At 43.5% G+C, this 22,268-nt stretch overlaps 1 protein-coding gene across 1 annotated transcript in view; it reads left to right on the top strand.

Annotated features, from left to right (window-relative positions):
- Window positions 1-5,944: 5,944 nt before the first annotated feature.
- The window catches only part of LOC126438124 (pro-neuregulin-2, membrane-bound isoform-like), a 185,604-nt gene continuing 169,280 nt past the window's right edge, over window positions 5,945-22,268 (top strand). The window contains exons 1-2 of the mRNA XM_050090490.1: window positions 5,945-5,960; window positions 6,052-6,382. Of these exons, the coding sequence (XP_049946447.1) occupies window positions 5,945-5,960; window positions 6,052-6,382 (347 nt within the window). The remainder of the gene's footprint in view (window positions 5,961-6,051; window positions 6,383-22,268) is intronic.

The raw sequence follows: 22,268 nt of genomic DNA, 5'->3' as shown, positions 1-22,268 counted from the left end.
CGGCAGAGGACTCGTTTCTCAACCACTCCTTTCCTTTCATGCCCTTCAAGTATTGAAAAACAATGCCACTGAAAGCTGTCCCAAGTCACATCGCAAACGGAAACAAATTTCATCATACAGAAGATGCTATGGGAGTACCGGCCTCTCGGAACAAATCGTTGGAGCTAATATAATGCATATTTATCTTTAAGGCACTCCAACAGAGGTTGGTTCAAATGGCTCTGAGCACTGTGGGACTTAATATCTGAGGTCATAAGTCCCCTAGAACTTAGAACTACTTAAACCTAACTAACCTAAGGACATCGCACATATCCATGCCCGAGGCAGGATTCGAACCTGCGACCGTAGCGGTCACGCGGTTCCAGACTGTAGCGCATAGAACCGCTCGGCCACCCCGGCCGACTATTTGGCAGAGAGTATAGATACTCGAAATATATGAGAGTGGCGTTTGGTCCAACACGGAGTGCTGTGATTTGTTGGGAGATACAGAGATACTTAAAAGGAATTGGTAGTTTGATTGCAAGTGGCAACTAAGGGGATAATATATCCAGCGGCAAGAGCTGTTCGTTTGGACTGAAGGGGAGGATTAATTCTTGTTCAACGGCTAGGGGTTTTTCTTTACATTTCTGCGAGGAGGTGGAGTCGGTTGCTGGTGCCGCGAAGGGGAGGGATTGTAGATGTAGATGATACAAAAGAAAGAGTCTAAATTTACCTTACGGACAAGTGGGTGAATTTTTTCAGTCTTGAGTTAAATAGTTATTATAGATAAGGTATTTGAGAGGTAAACGAGATCTCTGTTTATAATGAGATAGTCAGAGATCAGCTGGAAATCAGAAATATGTAAAAAAAGAAAATTGGGATTGTTTTGTTTCATGTGCAGGGAATCTGGATCCGCAATTCACAGTTGGAGATGAGCTACTACAACAACGGCTTGCTCTGTGGCTAACCTTTGGTGGCTTTCAAAAGTGGATGTTTTAGTGTTAGCCCACGAAAGTGAGTAGTCGTGCTGTAAGGCGTCTTCGTGTAATCCCACAAGTGTGACTGGAAGGACTGGGAAAACGATAGACGCGTTCGAACGAGCTCGAGATATCCTGATACACCGCAGAGCTCAATACAGTGTCGAGTGCTGCTCAAAGATTCAAAAAATGGCTCTGAGCACTATGGGACTTAACATCTGAGGTCATCAGTCCCCTATAACTTAGAACTACTTAAACCTAACTAACCTAAGGACATCACACACATCCATGCCCGAGGCAGGATTCGAACCTGCGACCGTCGCAGTCACGCGATTCCGGACTGAAGCGCCTAGAACCGCTCGGCCACCGCGGCCGGCTGCTGCTCGAAGAGTCACGTGACATTTGACCCACGCGGCGCGAAAGCAATCGATCCTGAGGATCTAAAAAATTGTCACAAGAGCAAGCTATAGCTCCGCTTGAGAAAAGGCATTGTGCAATACAGTTAGAAATGGTAATAAATACTGCCAAGGCACAAACTCCTGTATTTATGCCGGCCGGAGTGGCCAAGCGATTCTAGGCGCTACAGTCTGGAACCGCGCGACCGCTACGGTCGCAGGTTCGAATCCTGCCTCTGGCATGGATGTGTGCGATGTCGTTAGGTTAGTTAGGTTTAAGTACTTCTACGTTCTGGGGGACTGATGACCTCAGAAGTCAAGTCCCATAGTGATCAGAGCCATTTGAACCATTTTGAACCTGTATTTATGAATACCACATGTAAGCATTTTATGATGATTATGTAAAGCTAACAAAGACGAAAGTATGGTCCTTCAAAAATGTTACTCGACTCTCATCCCAATATTTTTTTTCTTTATTGTTATTTCGTCCCCCTCGCCCCATATAGGCGGGAGGGTGGGCTCTCACCAGTACAATTCTCCGCTCTTCAGTCAAGCGAATTAAAAAATGTACGACGAGAAATACAAACAAAATTTGTGGCTGTTTTGTATTTTAAATTAAAAATGGAAGACTGACAGTTAAAAAACGGAAACACATACATGTTAGAACATAACGCAAGAAGGTGAAATTACTTTGATAAAAATAACGAAGGACTACTCTTTCACTTGAAATCAGAAGGACCTGCACTAGTTTCTGAAGTATTGCCGGAGGAGAGAGTATATTCCATAGGTTTGAGGGTGTGGATGGAAAGATAGCAAAACTATGTAGATGAGAGGTAGGAGCTGAGTTAGTGGGAAATACAGCCGATGGGAAAGACACAGAGCGAGGACTTGTGTGTCTGGTAGCTAGGGCAGTGGTTGTAAGAGGAAAGGGATGAGTATGGAGATAGGAGCCCTGTTGTGAAGTTCGATAGACGGGGAAGAGTTAAAGTATTAGGAGGGATCTCATTGTCTGGGAGAAGGAGTTGGCTGAAGTTGTGCTGGGATAGGATATGGAGTAGTGCGCAGGTGTCGGGACGGAGGGATGTTTTCTTGAAAGAGTGGCGGCATGCTTTGTGATCAGAGGGGGACAAACTGATTGAGGAGGATTTGGAGGGATCTCTGGGATTCTGGAGTGTAGCGCAGAGGACGAGTAAAGCGGTGTCATCGGCATACTGAAGGAGGTGGACTCGTGGGGGTGGTTTGGGCATATCAGCGGTGTAGAGGCGATAAAGCAGTCGACAACAGACCTTTGGGGCAGTCCTGCAGTGGGATGGAAGGTGTTATTAATAGTGACAAAGGATGGGTGATTGGATAAGAAAGATGCAATAAGGCCCGTCGTTAACTGGAAATGCGTATGGCTGAAGTTTGAAAAGGAGACCGGAATGCCATACACGGTCGCAGGCTTTTTCTAGGTAGGGGAAGACAAAAGTAATGGAATTATGGGAGTTCGGTTGGTGGGATAGGAGATGTGTAAGATGCAGGAGCTGGTCATCAGAGGAGAAGTAAGGACGGAAGTAACACTGGTTAACGGGAAGAAAATGGTTTTGGTAAAAATGTTGATGGATGCGTCGGGAGAGAATGGATTCGAAGGCCTTGGTAAACACTGAGGTGAGGCAGATGGAGCGGTTTGAGGTTTCTGTAAGTAATGCAGACGTGAGCGGGGAAAGTGTTGCGCTTTTTGTGGAGTACTTGTTTTATGTCGCTTGCTGTAATTGGCGTATTTAGTACTATATGTAGTATGTTGTCCGAATACTGGAAGCTGGATGCCGGGCTGGGGCAGCGGTATTTGTATGTTCAAGGATGGTAGAGAAAAATGAGTAATCAAATTGTGGGTCATCAGGGACGGAGTAGATATCAGACAGATATAATTCAAAATTGTTAGCTCTGCTCGGATTAATACGAATACAATGTTTCGGTTATTTGTTAGAGACAATAATAGCTTACTGTGTGACCTGAAAATGAGAATTTTGAGATGAAACCTTAATAAACGAAATAATTTGATTCTCCAACAGAAAGGGGTTTCCACTCAATGGTCTGAAGATGACCACAGTAGTGGTCGAAACCGGTCACCTTATAAAATAAATCGTGATCAAGACTGTTTTTAATAGTAATTATGAAATAATTCATGTTAAATTGACTGTGGTTGCGATCGCGAGTATAAATAACAGCTGCAAGACCCGTTGTGGATACAGAACCAACACCCGTCACTAGATCGCAGGACGAGCTAAAGCCGTCGGCACACGGACCGTGCATCCGAACATTGAGCGTTGAGTCGGCACGGTAGCTCAGCGTATTCGGTCAGAGAGCTGGTTGGTATCTGTAATAAAAAACTAAGTGAAAGGATCAATAACGAACTTGAAAGGATGTTACGTGACGTCCACAACGACGAAACAAAAGGATCAACAACGAACAAAACGTTAAGAAAAAAGTTGCGTCAATGTCCTGAATAGAGTTATTTGTACGGGCGGTGGTTCGCGTCTTGAGACTTCCAATTTTTTTTCCCAACATTCCTGTTTTTATTAGGTTCTGATACTTTATTATTAGTTTAATACAAGTATATATTATAACGTTTGATGTTATGTAAATATAAGTTCACCTTTCTTTGAGGGGTGACTTTGTCGACTGGCTTAATTACAGGACAGCTTGCGCTACTTGTATAAAGATATTTTGCTCCTTTCCTTTTACGCTTCGTAATTCATATGTTGCAAAGAGTCTGCTACTGGGTAGGAACAATGATCAAGTAAGACTGACCTTGGGGTTTTACTAAAATGTGGAAATGGTGAAACAATGTTTATCTTATGCGGAGAAGTATTCCAAATTTATACCGCACTCTTTGTAACGGAACTTTTCCAAGATTGTGTCCTTATTGATTGGACATGGTACTTTCCTTTCCGTGGACGATGGAGGGAATGTGCGTTTTAATAGAGCTAACGTGGGAATTTTACGCGCGCCCGCTGAGTAAACAGTGTGATTTACGAACTAGAAACATCCCTCAACTGCCGCTGGAGTGCGTTGCGATCGCGTATACCATGTTGAGGGCCCACACACCGTACGCACAAGTCGCATCGTTCCTGAGCGTTCAGCAGCACGTCGGACTCGGCACGCTCAACGTTGACGTTCGACAGCACGGTGCGTCTGCCGACGGCTTAAGGCTCCACGATTAGACAGAATCGTGTGAACCATGATTGTGATCATTTATTCCTTAATGGCTGTGTTTGCCGCCAATAAAACGCAGTCGTTGGGCTGGCCGTTGTTGCTGAGCGGTTCTAGGCGCTACAGTCTGGAACCGCGCTACCGCAATGGTCGTAGGTTCGAATCCTGCCTCGGGCATGGATGTGTGTGATGTCCTTAGGTTAGTTAGGTTTAAGTAGTTCTAAGTTCTAGGGGACTGATGACCTGAAAAATTTAACTCCCATAGTGCTCAGAGCCATTTGAACCATTTTTAATGGCTGTGTTTACATATGATCTGTTCTCTGTAAGATACCGCAGCACGTGTTTTATGGTTATTTTTATGTTTAAAATCCATAATACATTAATAATGCGATGACACATGAAAGATTGGGGTTGGGTTGTTTGGGGAAGGAGACCAGACAGCGTGGTCATCGGTCTCATCGGATTAGGGAAGGATGGGGAAGGAAGTCGGCCGTGCCCTTTCAGAGAAACCATCCCGGCATTTGCCTGGAGTGATTTAGGGAAATCACGGAAAACATTAATCAGGATGGCCGGACGCGGGATTTAACCGTCGTCCTCCCGAATGCGAGTCCAGTGCCTAACCACTGCGCCACCTCACTCGGTGACACATGATAGAGATGGACGAACAGAATTCGTTAGATTAAAACTGTGTGCCCGACCGAGACTCGAACTCGGGACCTGTGCCTTTCGCGGGCAAGTGCTCTACCATCTGAGATACCGAAGCACGACTCACGCCCGGTACTCACAGCTTTACTTCTGCCAGTATCTCGTCTCCTACCTTCCAAACTTTACAGTTTCGCAGGAGAGCTACAGTAAAGTTTGGAAGGTAGGAGACGAGATACTGGCAGAAGTAAAGCTGTGAGTACCGGGCGTGAGTCGTGCTTCGGTAGCTCAGATGGTAGAGCACTTGCCCGCGAAAGGCAAAGGTCCCGAGTTCGAGTCTCGGTCGGGCACACAGTTTTAATCTGCCAGGAAGTTTCGTATCTGCGCACACTCCGCTGCAGAGTGAAAATCTCATTCTGGAGAATTCGTTAGCCCGAGATCAGACGATCTGTGAACTGCTCGAACTGCACCAGTAGATAGTCGTGTTGCAGGATTTGACACCGCACTGTGACTGATCATGTTGACGAAATGAGAAGATCGTATGGCATTTATTGGCCGGGATATCCCCTTCGGGGTTCGCCCGTATTGCAAGTCTTTGTAGTTGACGCCACTTCGGCATGTCAGTGATGAAGGACACACAACACCCAATCCCCTGCCGGGAATCGAACCCGGGCCCCCTTGCGTGGGAGACGGTAACGCTACCGCTGCGCTACCGAGGCGGACATCATGTTCATGGAGTACTGGTTTGTGTCAGCCAACATGCGTGGCTGGTCGTGTTAGCCTCAGCATCACTAAAAGCGTTTCTGGTGTGGCTGGCCCCTCGCCGTCGCGGCACTCCGCTAGCGTGTCTGTTGGTCGCGTTGCAGGTTCGCGGCCACGGCTGTCGCTGCAGGCGCTGCCGGCCACCGTGAGCGTGCGCGAGGGCGACCGCCTGCGACTGGTGTGCCGCGCGCCCGCCAGGCGGCAGCACCAGCGACCCCGCCAGCGCCAGCGCCAGCGCCAGCGGCCCGGCTACGGCCGGCGGCCCCGCCGGACGTCGGCGTCGGCGTCGGCGCCCTCCTCCCCCTCCTTCTCCTCCTCCTCCTCCTCCGGCGCAGTCAGCTTCTCCTGGTACCGCGACAGGGCGCGCCTGCTGCCGGCGCCGGCGCACTCGCGCGGCAAGGGCGCTCCGACCCACCTCAAGATCCGCAATAAAGCGTAAGTACCCACTGCCCGCTGCCGCCTCTCTAGTCTCTTATGGTTCTGCTCTCTGACAAAGTTGACTGTAGGACGGGTTTTCGTAATAGTGCGAATCTGCACGATAGCTTCTTAAATGGGAACGTTATTAAGCACATGAACGATGATCTTCGCCTATTAACAGGTGTCACAAACGGGTTTAAAGCATTGCATTGTTTTCTATACAGGGTGGTCCATTGATCGTGAACGGGCCAAATACTCACGAAATAACCGTCAAACGAAAAAGCTACAAAGAACCAAACTTGTCTAGCTTGAAGGGGGCAACCAGATGGCGCTATGGTTGGCGCGCTAGATGGCGCTGCCATAGGTCAAACGGATATCAACTGCGTTTTTTAAAATACAAACCCACATTTTTTATTACATATTCGTACAGTACGTAACGAAATATGAATGTTCTAGTTGGACAACGTTTTTCGCTTTGTGATAGATGGCGCTGTAATAGTCACAAACATATGGCTCACAATTTTAGACGAACAGTTGGTCACAGGTAGGTTTTTTAAAATAAAATACAGAACGTAGGTACGTTTGAACATTTTACTTCGGTTGTTCCAATGTACCTTTGTGAACTTATCATTTCTGAAAACGCATGCTGTTACAGCGTGATTACCTGTAAATACCACATTAATGCAATAAATAAAATGATGTCTGCCAATCTCAATGCATTTGGCAATACGTGTAACGATATTCCTCTCAACAGTGAGTAGTTCACCTTCCGTAATGTTCGCACATGCATTGACAATGCGCTGACGCATGTTGTCAGGAGTTGTCGGTGGATCACGATACCAAATATCCTTCAACTTTCCCCACAGAAAGAAATTCCGGGACGTCAGATCCGGTGAACGTGCGGGCCGTGTTATGGTGCTTCGACGACCAATCCACCTCTCATGAAATATGCTATTCAATACTGCTTCAACGGCACGCGAGCTATGTGCCAGACATGCATCATGTTGGAAGTACATCCCATTCTGTCATGCAGTGAAACATCTTGTAGTAACATCGGTAGAACATTACGTAAGAAATCAGGATACATTGCGCCATTTAGATTGCCATCGATAAAAAGGGGGCCAATTATCCTTTCTCCCATAATGCCGCACCATACATTAACCCGCCAAGGTCACTGATGTTCCACTTGTCGCACCCATCGTGGATTTTCCGTTGCCCAATAGTGCATATTATGCCGGTTTATGTTACCGCGCCGCGCGGGACTAGCCGAGCGGTTTAAGTCGCTGCGGTTATAGACTGTGCTGCTGGTCCCGGCGGAGGTTCGAGTCCTCCCTCGGGCATGGGTGTGTGTGTTTGTGCTTAGGATAATTTAGGTTAAGTAGTGTGTAAGCTTAGGGATTGATGACCTTAGCAGTTAAGTCTCATAAGATTTCACACACATTTGAACATTTTTTACGTTTCCGCTGTTGGTGAATGACGCTTCGTCGTTAAATAGAACGCGTGCAAAAAATCTGTGATCGTCCCGTAATTTCTCTTGTACCCAGTGGCAGAACTGTACACGACGTTCAAAGTTGTCGCTATGCAATTCCTGGTGCATAGAAATATGGTACGGGTGCAATCGATGTTGATGTAGCATTCTCAACACCGACGTTTTTGAGATGCCCGATTCTCGCGCAGTTTGTCTGCTACTGATGTGCGGATTAGCCGCGACAGCAGCTAAAACACCTACTTGGGCATCATCATTTGTTGCAGGTCGTGGTTGACGTTTCACAAGGGGCTGAACACTTCCTGTTTCCTTAAATGACGTAACTATCCGCCGAACGGTCTGGACACTTGGATGATGTCGTCCAGGATACCGAGCATCATACATAGCACACACCCGTTGGGCATTTTGATCACAATAGCCATACATCAACACGACATCGACCTTTTCCGCAGTTGGTAAACGGTCCATTTTAACACGGGTAATGTATCACGAAGCAAATACCGTCCGCACTGGCGGAATGTTACGTGATACCACGTACTTATACGTTTGTGCCAATTACAGCGTCATCTATCACAAAGCGAAAAAAGTGGTACAACTAAAACATTCATATTTCTTTACGTACTACACAAATATGTAATAAAAAATGGGGATTCCTATTTAAAAAAAAAAACGCAGTTGATGTATGGCAGCGCCATCTAGCGGGCGAACCACAGCGCCATCTGGTTTCCCCTTCAAGCTAGATGAGTTTCGTTCTTTGTAGTTTTTTCGTTTGATGCTTATTTCGTGAGATATTTGGCCCGGTCACTATCAATGGACCATCCTGTATATCGTGATCAAGAATGGTGGCAACGACATTCGCTTGAGATGACCCGGCCATTACTTTTACAACTGGTGACCTCGTCCCTGTGATGGTAATGTGCTGGTAGATGCGGACAGTGCACCCTTCAGCATTTTACGTCAAACGAGAGAAATACAAGAGCATCTGAGTTAGAGACAGCTTCTTAGCAGCGTGTAGAGTCCCTTCCGCAGTGCTGACGGCGGCGAAGTGTCATGGCATCGACTTCACCAGACACTGATGGAATTGGGAGCTATTTTGATGTCTGACCGCTCAACATCCACCCGCAATTCACGGAAGTCTTGTCTATGATGGTGCTATAGGTTTGAGTGCAAGTGGCAGGGACCTCGCATAGAGAGGCGATAAGGAACAAGGGCTGGGAGGAAGAGGCGGCATACAAGTACCAACACGCTTGGAAGGGTCATGTTAGCTGCCCGTTATGCTGCTGATGTTACAGGACACTTATTGCGTTGTAGGCAAAGAAACACGTGCATATGATTGGACACTTGTTCTTAAATTAACGACGGTAGCAGACTTGTCAACGACCACATTTCATTTAAGGGTATTAGTATGTAAACAAGTAAAAAAAAAAAACAGAATTTTTAAATTTTTTTCTTAAAAATTCTCTGTACTTTTCTGCATAAGATAAAGTTTTCTTCGAGGAAACTGCACCCGAAAAAGCCCGAAAACTAGAGGAATTAAAAGTGTATGCACACATGACGGCGCGACAATGTGACACAGACAGCTCTGTCAGAAACATAATTTTGTTCTCACTTGTTTGTTTTTATGGCTTTTAGTCCCATATTTCTTAGTGCACTAGATTGTGACAAGTAATTACACTGCAGGACTCAAAACCCAGATGAAAGTTTTAACAACTGTATACGGGAACTGATACCAAAAACTGTTCTGGTTGGACTAAATACTTTGAAAATAGGTGTCCTGGATGCTGTGCCACGCTTCAGTCGTGGTGCAGTGTCAAGGTTTAAGGTTATCGAATTGATGAGAGTGCCTGTTGGACTAAATATGCAAAGCATTTTAACTGGCGTTGACCCCTGGCAACTCATCGAAGAAGAGAAATCAGTGTTGGGAGCCATCAAACAAGCAAGCTTTAATTTTAATTTACCGGATGTTCACTTTTTGGATGTTCTGGTACACATGGGTTAAAAACTGTAAAAGACAGAAGGCTGAAATTTTGTATATTCTCTTAAAACATACTTAATTAAAAATTAGGCTATTATTACGACTGAAATTTGAAAATTAAAGACTTTTTAGATAAAAACTATAATTACTGGCATTTTTATAATCACTATTAAAAATTGAGCAACATCTTTTTAAAAGTCTACTGTAAACATAATTGTGTGAAGAACTCCCAGAAGAAAATCAATCTCTACTTAGTTTTTATTTCTATACTAGCTGACCCGGCGAACTCTGTTCCGCCTTAAAGCCAATAAATAATCAGATTTTGGATGTTAAGTTCAATTTTTTATTAGGACGAATAAAAATTAAGTATTTTAATGATTCTTTATGTTTTTTGGTGCATAGCTTCCACTCTTCAATTCAGTACCTTGTGATACACGACATTTTTTGTTTTATTATCAGGCGCAAGAACAAACAACGCATATGGTCTTCCAACCCGTGAACATGCCACATATAATAGACCATTTGAAAAATATGGATATTCCAGATTTAAACCACAAACTTTCAAGGATTGGCCTTGTGATTTGTTAATGGTCATGGCGAATGCAAGACGCATCGGAAATTGAAGTCTTTTAAACTCAAACGGCACATCGGTTGGGACCATCGGGATCATCTGAATGAGAACTTCCTCACCCTCGAATTTTCCTTTGAGTATCGTCGCGTAAATAACATTGGTCATCAATTTACTTACCTCAAAACGTTTACCGTTGCACAGTTTTGGTTGGTTTATGTTTCGAAGCATGATTACTACGGAGCCAACTTTTAGGCGTAAATTGTGCGGTGGTATGTCAGGCACATCCTAAGAGTTTAAAAATTCAATTGGATATTTGGTGGCTTCATCTTCATTTGTTACACAGTCAATAGATTTGAATGAATGCATTTTACCAATGATCTCATTCTGAATTATGTAGTTTAGGTCATCTACATCTTTATTCTTAACCGCTAAAATTGCTCGCTCACTCAACCATTCATTACTTTTGTAGTTAGTAATGATGTTTGGGAATACTTTGTTGATAAGTTCGTCTTTCGATGAGACAAAGTTACAGAAATTATGAGGAAATGAAATCAATCCGCTCGATTCTTCGACAGGTACTCGACCATTACCGATAGTCAGCAATTGCTCAAAGAAATCTTCAGCAGATGTATCATTAAGCAATGTAACTCTCATGTTTGTTGTCAGTTAAAGTTTCTTCACAAAGCGCCATAGATTCGATGATTTGAGGCAAGCATTTATTTCATCTGCAGCCATTGATCTTGGAACTACTGGCAGTGTTTGGCGGAATTCGCCAGACAGTAAAATCATTGCTCCTCCAAAACATCTCGAGTCATTGCGTAGATCTTTCAATGTTCGGTTAAGTGCCTCTAATGCACGTTTATGAGCCGTTATGCATTCGTCCCAGATCTTGGATGCTGATAAAACTTCGGCCACTGCTGAGGTTTTTGTAATATTACATGTTGGTTATTCAAGAGCTTGCTGATTTAACTGTAATTTTAATGCTGACTGAGCCGTACGGCATCTTTCTAACAATGTGTCTGCTATTCCGGAAGAACCAACTGCAACCGCAATGTTGGATCTCGCACGAACAGTGGCTAAAACTACTGACATGAGGAATGTTATGCCAGTTCCACCAGGGGCATCCAGGAAATATAAACCACAACTTCCATCATCAATTGCCTTCATTAATGTATCATAAACTTCCTTTTGTTGGGGGTTCAACAGGGGTACATTCGTTTGAACTACTAAATCTAATTTGCGTTTTGTTATTCCACGCCAGATGCGTTTCTGTTATAATTTTTCCTGGTTCTAAGCTACCTCTCCACCAATTTTCAGCCAAATCGGTCCAGCCGTTCTTCAGTTATAAATAGTGTAACTAACACGACTTTCTTTTATATATATAGATTAAGTATTCATTACACATTTCTGAACGTACGCGTAATATTTTTCAATCTTTTTTTTAAAAAAATACACATAATAGTTTATTCATCCACTTTAAATAGTTTATGAACGCATGCATAAATGTCAATCATTACTTACAGATTTTGACAAAAAAATTTGACAACTCCGAAACTAAAGAACTTTTAGTGAAAATAACGCATTTTTCAAGTATTCGTCAATTTTTCATTATTTTTAAGATGTATTCTGCTATTCGGGGCGGAGACTAATCCAATAAATCAAAAACCATGAAAATTTTTATTCGTCAATTTTTCATTATTTTTAAGATTTTTAAGATGTATTCTGCTATTCGGGGCGGAGACAAATCCAACAAATCAAAAACCATGAAAATTGGTCCAGCAGATCTCGAGTTATAAGTGTTGTAACAAACCCGACTTCGTTATATATATATATATATATATATATATATATATATATATATATATATAGATACGTGGTTGTATGCTGTACATAAAATAATTAACATGCTTTATTTCTGTTGCAACACGAAATGCAATTAAGAAATTGGTGTGAGACCAAAACATGTGATTCATATACCAAAGTGTTTCCACCAGATCTGTTAAAAGATTGCAAACATCACAAGGGCTTACAGCTCTTATTCTTTGAGCTACACTAATTAGAAAACTGACAAATTTTTCCAGATTTCCCCTAGTGTTCACGAACCAGCTCCCTTAACGTGAACCCACCCATCAAGAACACTGCTGTGTTAGAAAGTGGAGCGCATAGCCTCCGGTCGTTTCCGTCACCTGGTGACGTGCGGACTTACGAGCGTTCTCGCTGCTACCTCTTTATCACACAACATTGTACTGAAATATTTGCGCACCACAAGACTAGGGAAAGTTTTTCGTAATCAGGCACGTTTGATTACGCGGAATGTCAGTAAATTAATGTCGGAAGAGGCAAGCAAGGAAGCAAAAATCTGATTAAAAGGTGTACTTGAGAGGGTTGCAGGAACTGCCAGTTATTCTAATTCCACAACAAAGAGAATAAAAAAGGAGGGTGTTGGGGGATGTGGATACCAGTAATGCCCCACGCTTCATTACTGCACGAAAGCTGCACAAGGAGAAGAATTTTTTATTTTTTGATAATAATACCAAACAGGGTATCACACGTGCCCGTTTTTCTTTATTTTACACTGGCAGTATCGTAGTAGGCAACATTGTCCACGGTGCTACATTTCTGACCCATTTTTAGTTTTACGAGATTTTATTCTAGCAGTGGATGGTCGGACTTATTTTACTTTGATTGACTCTTTGCTTACGTGACTATGCCTTTTGAGCACTCTAGTGAGAAAGTATCGACTTTTAACGTCCATATTTGTCGAATTACTGGCCGTACTGACGTAAACTGTTAATACGATTCATTTCATACTAACTAGCTGTAAGAATGTGGTCGAATTAAATCGGGTGATGCTGAGGGTATTAAATTAGGAAATGAGACACTTAAAGTAGTATATTCTGAGGCATGAAGGAATCAGCAACTTAGTATTGGAGGGCAGCGTGGAGGGTAAAAATCGTAGAGGGAGACCAAGAGATGAATACACTAAGCAGATTCAGAAGGATGTAGGCTGCATTAGGTACTAAGAGATGAAGAAGCTTGCACAGGATAGAGTAGCATGGGGAGCTCAGGACCGAAGACCACAACAACAACAACAGCTGTAGCTACTAAATTACACGAGATATGCGTTTATGCATGGGCTCCATCTGTCACCTCCCCTATTGCAGTGTAGTCGTTCACGACGGAGTCTCTCTCACCCACTACAGCAGTCCCTCTCCTACCTCGCCGTCTGTGCAGATGCGGATCATATTATTTTCTGTTTACTCCACAACTCTTGATGGTCAACGCCGTCCGCTGATACCAGAAACTGCGACACGCGAAAAGCCCAGTTTGCTTAAAAATAAATAAAAGAGAGACAGAGAATAGCCAGTACCATGCATCTTCCTCATCCTACATTCTACTTTTACTCTGACAGTCAGTACAGGATCCCGAAAATCCGACGACATCGCCTTACTTCACATACTGAACTATTTCATTTGCAATCCATTCGAGTACTTCTCTCCATCGCAACAGCTGTCATTAATCCGATTGATGATGAGTGTATAACCTACTGAAAAGTAAACTGTAGCCTTCCTCCACAAAACCATTTTGCATATTTTACATACATTGACGAAATCACTCGCATTAGAGCGCCAAAAGGTCACAAATAAGTTATTACACGGTAGTACTATTATAGTAGGAAAACATAAAATGACACTCTAATTAAGAAATGACTTTTCGGGCAACTTTGTGAGGTAACAGAGCCACTTGGGATATAGCGACAGAATGAATTAGCAACGTCGTCGGAACTCAAAATACACTACTGCCCATTAAAATTGCTACACCACGAAGATGACGATCTACAGACGCGGAATTTAACAGACAGGAAGAAGACGCTGTAATATGCAAATGATTAGCTTTTCAGAGCATGCACACAAGGTTGGCGTCGGTGGCGACACCTACAACGTGCTGACATGAGGAAAGTTTCCAACCGATTTCTCATACACAAATAGCAGTTGTCCGGCGTTGCCTGGTGAAACGTTGTTGTTGTGCCTCGTGTAAGGAGGAGAAATACGTACCATGACGTTTCAGACTTTGATAAAGGTCGGATTGTAGACTATCGTGATTGCGGTTTATTGTATCGCGACATTGCTGCTCGCGTTGGTCGAGATCCAATGATTGTTAGCAGAATATGGAATCGGTGGTTTCAGGAGGGTAATACGGAATGTCGTGCTGGATCCCAACGGCCTCGTATCACTAGCAGTCGAGATGACAGGCATCTTATCCGCATGGGTGTGACGGATCGTGCAGCCACGTTTCGATCCCTGGGTCACCAGATTGGGACGTTTGCAAGACAACAACCATCTGCACGAACAGTTCGACGACATTTGCAGCAGCATGGACTATCAGCTCGGCGACCGTGGCTGCGGTTACCCTTGACGCTGCATTACAGACAGGAGCGCCTGCGATGGTGAACTCGACGACGGACCTGGGTGTACGAATGGGAAAACGTCATTTTTTCGGATGAATCTATGTTCTGTTTACAGCATCATGATGGTCGCATCCGTGTTTAGCAACATCGCAGTGAACACACATTGGAAGCGTGTCTTCGTCATCACCATACTGGCGTATCGCCCGGCGTGATGGTATGGGGTGCCAATGGTTACACGCCTCCGTCACCTCTTGTTCGTATTGACGGCACTTTGAATAGTGGACGTTACATTTCAGATGTGTTACGACCCGTGGCTCTACTCTTCATTCGATCCCTGCGAAAACCTACATTGCAGTAGGATAATGCACGACCTCATGTTGCAGGCCCTGTCGGGCCTTTCTGGGTACAGAAAATGTTCGACTGCTGCCCTGGCCAGCACATTCTCCATATCTCTCACCAATTGAAAACATCTGGTCAATGGTGGCCGAGCAACTGGCTCGTCACAATATGCCAGTCACTATTCTTGATGAACTGTGGTATCGTGTTGAATCTGCATGGGCAGCTGTACCTCTACACGCCATCCAAACTCTGTTTGACTCAATGCCCAGGCGTATCAAGGCCGTTATTATGGCCAGAGGTGGTTGTTCTGGGTACTGATTTCTCAGGATCTATGCACCCAAATTGCGTGAAAATGTAACCACAAGTCAGTTCTAGTATAATATATTTGTCCAATGAATACCCGTTTACCGTCTGCATTTCTTCTTGGTGCAGCAATTTTAAAGGCCAGTAGTGTAACTATTCATGGGGTATAGTGGGCGCATGCAAAACCTGATGCTAAGTCAAGGGTCTTCTTACCCAGCAAATTTGCTGCGAGAGCACGAAAGGCTCTTTATCTAATCTGCTTTCCCGCAGCTAACAACTGTTAAGTAAAAGCAAGATTGAGAGACAATCTCCGCTCATTCCAAATTAATAATGTAGGTGTAGAGCAGATGTGGCTTGAATTCAAAGAAGTAGTATCGGCAGCAATTGAGAGATTTATAGTAAATAAATTAACAAACGACGGGGCTGATCCTCCTTGATACACAAAACGGATTAGAACACTGTTGCAGAAACAACGAAACAAACGTGCCAAATTTAAACAGACGCAAAATCCCCAGGATTAGTGATCTTTTACAGAAGTTCGAAATTTAGCGCGAACTTCAATGCGAGATACTTATAACAGTTTCAACAACGAAACTGTCTCCAAACTTGGTAGAAAATCCAAATAGATTCTGGTCGTATGTGAAGTATGTTAGCGGCAAGAAACAATCAATGCTTTCTACGCACGATGGCAATGTAGATACTATCGAGAACAGTGCTGCCAAAGCAGAGTTATTAAACACTACCTTCCGAAATGCCTTCGCAAAAGAAGACAAAGTGAATATTCCAGAATCTGAATCAAGAACAGCTGCCAACATGAGTAACGTAGAAGTAAATATCCTCGGAGTAGTGAAGCAACTTAAATCACTTAATAACAGCAAGTCTTCTGGTCCAGACTGTATATCAATTAGGTTCCTTCCGGAGTATGTTGATGCATTAGTCCACACTTCACAATCATATACAACCGCTCGCTCGACCAAAGATCCGCACCTAAACACTGGAAAGTTGCACACGTCACACCAATATTCAAGAAATGTAGTAGGAGTAATCCACTAAATTAAAGGCCCATATTCGTTAACGTCGATATGCAACAAGATTATGAATTACCTCGAAGAAAACTGTCTATTGACGCACAAAAGTGGTTCAACTGGCTCTGAGCACTATGGGACTTAACATCTGGGGTCATCAGTCCCCTAGACTTAGAACTACTTAAACCTAACTAACCTTAGGACATCACACACATCCATGCCCGAGGCAGGATTCAAAGCTGTGACCGTAGCAGCAGCGCGGTTCCGGACTGCAGCGCCTGGAACCTCTCGGCCACAACGCCGGCCCAGAGACTGCCTTTTATTGGCGGGACACTTGGAAAATGTAACAAATCTACTAAGGAGACTGCCTACACTACACTTGTCCGTACTCTTTTAGAATTCTGCTGCGCGATGTGGGATCCTTACGAGATAGGACTCATGGAGAATATCGAAAAAGTTCAAAGAAGGGCAGCACGTTTTGTATTATCGCGAAATATGGGAGAGAGTGTCAGAGAAATGATATAGGATTTGGGGTGGACATCACTAAAAGAAAAGCGTTTTTCGTTGCGACGGAATCTTCTCACGAAATTCCTATCACCAACTCTCTCCTCCGAATGCGAAAATATTTTGTTGACACCGATCTACATGGGGAGAAACGATCACCACGATAAAATAAGGGAAATCGGAGCTCATACGGAAAGATGTAGTTGTTCGTTCTTTCCACGCGCTATACGAGATTTGAATAATAGAGAATTGTGAAGATGGTTTGATGAACCCTCTGCCAGGCACTTAAATGTGATTTGCAGAGCATCCATGTCGATGTAGAGAGCAGCTGGTGGATAAATAGCTCAAGATAATTAAGCTTAATATCCAAAGGTAGGCAAACTTTAAACTCCTATCCAAGGCTGGCATCGTTAGACACGAATTATTAGCATTTGAAACTTGCCCATGCAGCCAGCAAACCACAGGGAAAAGTCATATTACAATTGGTTTTGACTATTTTGGCAGAAATTATTTCAGTCCTACCCTCGTATCATTATACGATGTAACATGGGATTAACAAATGACCAACGTTAATTACTATATATCTAAATTAACAATAAAATGTTCTTCGCATCTGCTGTGAGAACTGCTTTCACAACTTTCGGATAGAGAACTGAATATTTGTGCAGGTGTATTAATACCATTTAGACAGAATAGGAGAATAGTGTATATTAACCAGAATTGTGTGTTACAGCCACACATGTAGTTACATACGTATTCAAACGGGTATACGTAGGAGGTACATAGTGACATACATCTGGAAGTTGACCGTTCCATTTTTTGCAGAGTATTACGTAGGGATATAGTCAGCTAATTGAGTCTGGGTCTTCCCCTCGCATTCTAAGTACAGGAGCATTAGATTAGCAGCGCAAGGAGCTATACCTTGATGTTGGCACTGTTGACGAACCAGTACAGTAGCTTACAAGCTGGCACATTGTTGGATGTTAACAAGGTTTAGAGGCTGCTTGGGAACTTATGAGCAAGAGACTTAAGATTACTAGCAAGGACATTTATTTGGTGCGTGTTTCGGGTTCAGTTTTTCTTGCTCTCCGCATTCACATAGACGGGCTGCGCATACGATGAGGCGACAGAGGTGTTTGTTGAACTTTCATTGACTAAATTTCAGACGTGTTGTAATTGTCGTGAGGCTCGTTGACGTTTCTGTCTTATTACACCATGGTACTCTTGGAATCGCGGGGCGAACTAGTGCGTAGTGACTGCCTTCTATTTTGATGTCCGCGACCATTTCTTTTGCTAGTCCGATGATAATCGCTTTCTGAGTATAGGTATTATATTTGTCAGAGGCAGTTTATCATATTTACTTAGTCCATCCAAAGATGCCTGCTTTGCTAGGGCGTCTATTTATTCAATTCCAGATATACCAGAGTGGCATTCCAACCTTACCATCATCACGACGTTGCGACTGTTCCTTTGCACACGAAACACAACGTCGACAATTGCTGCAACTGTGGGGTCGGTACAACTATAATGATAGTTTCTAATTAGTTGTAGAGCTAGAATGAGATTTTCACTCTGCAGCGGAGTGTGCGCTGATATGAAACTTCCTGGCAGATTAAAACTGTGTGCCCGACCGAGACTCGAACTCGGGACCTTTGCCTTTCGCGGGCAAGTGCTCTACCAACTGAGCTACCGAAGCAAGACTCACGCCCGGTACTCACAGCTTTACTTCTGCCAGTACCTCGTCTCCTACCTTCCAAACTTTTTGTTTGGAAGGTAGGAGACGAGGTACTGGCAGAAGTAAAGCTGTGAGTACCGGGCGTGAGTCTTGCTTCGGTAGCTCAGTTGGTAGAGCACTTGCCCGCGAAAGGCAAAGGTCCCGAGTTCGAGTCTCGGTCGGGCACACAGTTTTAATCTGCCAGGAAGTTTCAGTTGTAGAGCTTACGTACTATCCGAGATCATAACTATTGGGTCTGCTGTGGACTTCTGTGCGAATAGTAGGGCTTCCAGAGTGGCAGTCAGTTCGGCTAGAACAACTGTGGAGTGTGGATCCATCTTGTATGTCCTTGTTTGCTCCACGGTATCCAAAAACCACTACCATCCCCTTCACTAGACTTGAGCACATCTGTATACACCAAGTACGCTTGGCAGTAGTGAGATATAAATTCCACATCTGTTGCGTTAGTTGAATCTTTGCTGTAGAAGAGGGCTTTTGCACACCTGGTGCGTTAATGTCTGCATTTTCATACGATGTGCGACAATAAAGTAATGATACTGATGTGAAAAAAAATGTTGCTTACCATTTTAGTCAAGTTTAGTGTATTCTTCTTCAAAGTAGTTCCCTTCTGATTGCACACACTTTTTCCAGCACTTCTGCCATTGATGGTAACATTTCTGGAACTCCTCTTCTGTAATATCCTCTAAGACCCTCGTCTCAGCTTCTTGAATGTCTTGTGGTGTTTGAAAATGGTGTCCCTTGACCGCAAATTTGACTCTTGGAAATAGAAAAAAGTCGCACGGAGCGATATCTGGTGGATAAGATGGCTGTGGTAGTACTGAAATTTGTTTTGAGGCTAAAAATTGCTGTACTGAGAGAGCAGTATGGGATGGCGCATTATCGTCATGTAGAATCCAATTATCAGCAATGTTGGCATGGACACAAAGAATTCTTTTACGAAGTCTTTCTAAAATTTCTTTGTAGTAATATTGGTTAACTGTTTGTCCAGGAGGCACCCACTCTTTATGAACAACTCCCTTGGAATCAAAGAAACAAAGAAGGTTGATGGTCGTCCACTGCAGTCTTCATCTTCAACATTCGTTCTGCCTTTACTAAACATTTTATGCCAACGAAAAACTTGAGCTCTTGACGTCACCTCCTCTCCAAAAGCCTTCTGAAGCTTACTAAAAGTTGTCGCCTTTTCACCCAATTTAACTCAAAAAGAAATGGCATACCATTGCGCAATATTATGCGGTTCCATTTCCTTGATGAGAGACACAAACATATGTTAACTTATTACAAAAATGGCTCTGAGCACTATGGGACTCAACTGCTGTGGTCATAAGTCCCCTAGAACTTTGAACTACTTAAACCTAACTAACCTAAGGACATCACACACATCCATGCCCGAGGCAGGATTCGAACCTGCGACCGCAGCGGTCGTGCGGTTCCAGACTGTAGCGCCTTTAACCGCTCGGCCACTCTAACTTATTACAGCACAACTCACGACTGAGCAGTTGCATCGATGTGCCGCTTGGATTAGAAGCAGCTTATAGACCAAGGTCAAAGATATTGTACCTACGCAAGCGTGCAGGGTTGCCACATCTTGCAAAGAGAATCAGTCTCATTACTTTATTGTCGCACCTCCTACATCCAGCCACGACGGGTGGAAGTTGCTTATTTATCCAGTACCTTCTGCAGACATAGTGGGATATTAAATCCCAGATTTTTTCGTCAAGACACAAGAGGAGGAATTTCTTGCACAAGAATATTCGTCGCAATTTTAACGGTGGTTGGTTGGTGTTGGCATGAACGCCCTAGTGAGCATAGGCAAGGCTTTGTACTGCATAGCTTCGAATCTTTGGAGCGCACTGTCTGATGCTGATCCGTAACATAGGTGTCCGTTTCCGTGATACTTAGCGATTAAAACTAGACTACTACATCGATTATGCTATAATTAATGCAATTTTGTTGGTTAATATAACAAGACTTACGGCTGTGTAGTCGACATGGTGTACTGTATGACGCAATGTTTTCAATAACAGAATCTAAGGGAGACTTGTTTTCATTGTTGTTAATCTATAGAGAGCATGAATTAACTTTTGTTCCAACAAGCTAATTAGTAACTGTTAACTAAGACAGTAGTAATAAACGAAAACAGAAAATAATTCTCGACATACGTTTTGTATGAAATGTCATTTTCACATTAATTGCCCAAAATTTTTATCTTCAGCACTAGTGCAAAGTTCACACCCTCGAAGAAATGATTGGCCCTTCCTCTAGGAAATTCCTAGAGTTTTGTTAAGGATTGTTGTAATCTAAAAAATTCTTGCAACCAGCTCCTTAAGAGGAACTCCTCGCTGACTGGCAACACTTTCGACTGAAGCACCACAGTGCCACATTAACGCCATGTTATCTTTTTTCTGCGTCATGTAAAAAGCCAATGATGGCAGCTAGAGGGACTATCGCGAAAGAAGCTCTAGAAAATTCTTAATCATTGCAGAAAGCAAAAAACGCGAAGGAACACTTTTAATATACCAGAAACCAGAAAATTACGACGTTTGGCTTTAATAAATTGAAGCAGTTTAGTTTACTAACGACAAACAAGCCACTTACAAAACAGTCTACAAATCCTCTCCATTATTTGCTTTTGTCACATCTGTCCACGAGCTTAAGAATTCTCATTTCGAAGTCGGCTGCCGCCAATCCATTAAGCCATCGGTTCGCACTGCTTTCGTCACTTCGGCGTCAGTTTCAATTTTTTTCCGCTCAAGAAGTATGTGATCCTCGGTGAAAGGATGTACTGCAAGAGTTCATTCTTAACCTGTCTCTTCAAATCCTGTGCGATGAGTGTCGGATGACCGGGTGGAGGTCCATCATTTTTTTTCACAATTGTTCGGATACTGCTCAACATTTACACCACTTTTCCACATTTGTTTCGTTTCTTACTGTACCTCCATACTATTTCTTTCGTTTAAGGTAAATGTTTGCGATCTCAACTTCCTAGCATTCTAAAATACACCGCCTGACAGAAAACGTAAAGCACCCAAAAGGGAAGTAGGTCCGAAATGAAACTTCACTGTTTGAGGGGTTATGTGATATTATTGCAGTGATTACAAAATCGATTCAAATTCACAGTGAACTTGGCAGTATGAACCCACTTATCTGTATGGAGTTGCTGGCTCCCTGGTCTGGATGGAAGCACTGATTCGATTGGGAAGGATGTCATAAAGCCAATGTCCCCATCCCTGTGCAGGACTGACCATCAACTGTTGTAACTGGCCCTTGATATATGTCCGAACTGGTCCCACACACATTACATCGCGAACGAATCTAGGGATAATGCTGACCACAGGAGAATCTCAACACCACCCAGGCAATCCATACGTATTTTTCGTGTGCTGATGAGCATTAACCTGTTGAAAAACGGCATCATGAAGGCGTACACAACTAGAGGTGACACATGAAGACGCAGGATGTCGGCGACTGTCAGATTCTCCTCAATCACTACCACCCGTGAACTGATGTCATACGCGATCACTCCCCATACCTTGGAGCCAAGAGTAACACCGCTGTGCC

The sequence above is a fragment of the Schistocerca serialis genome, unplaced genomic scaffold, assembly GCF_023864345.2.
Source record: "Schistocerca serialis cubense isolate TAMUIC-IGC-003099 unplaced genomic scaffold, iqSchSeri2.2 HiC_scaffold_1260, whole genome shotgun sequence".
Lineage (NCBI taxonomy): Eukaryota > Metazoa > Arthropoda > Insecta > Orthoptera > Acrididae > Schistocerca > Schistocerca serialis.
The sequence above is the reverse complement of the archived record's forward strand: the minus strand, read 5'-3'. Positions and strand labels throughout refer to the sequence as shown.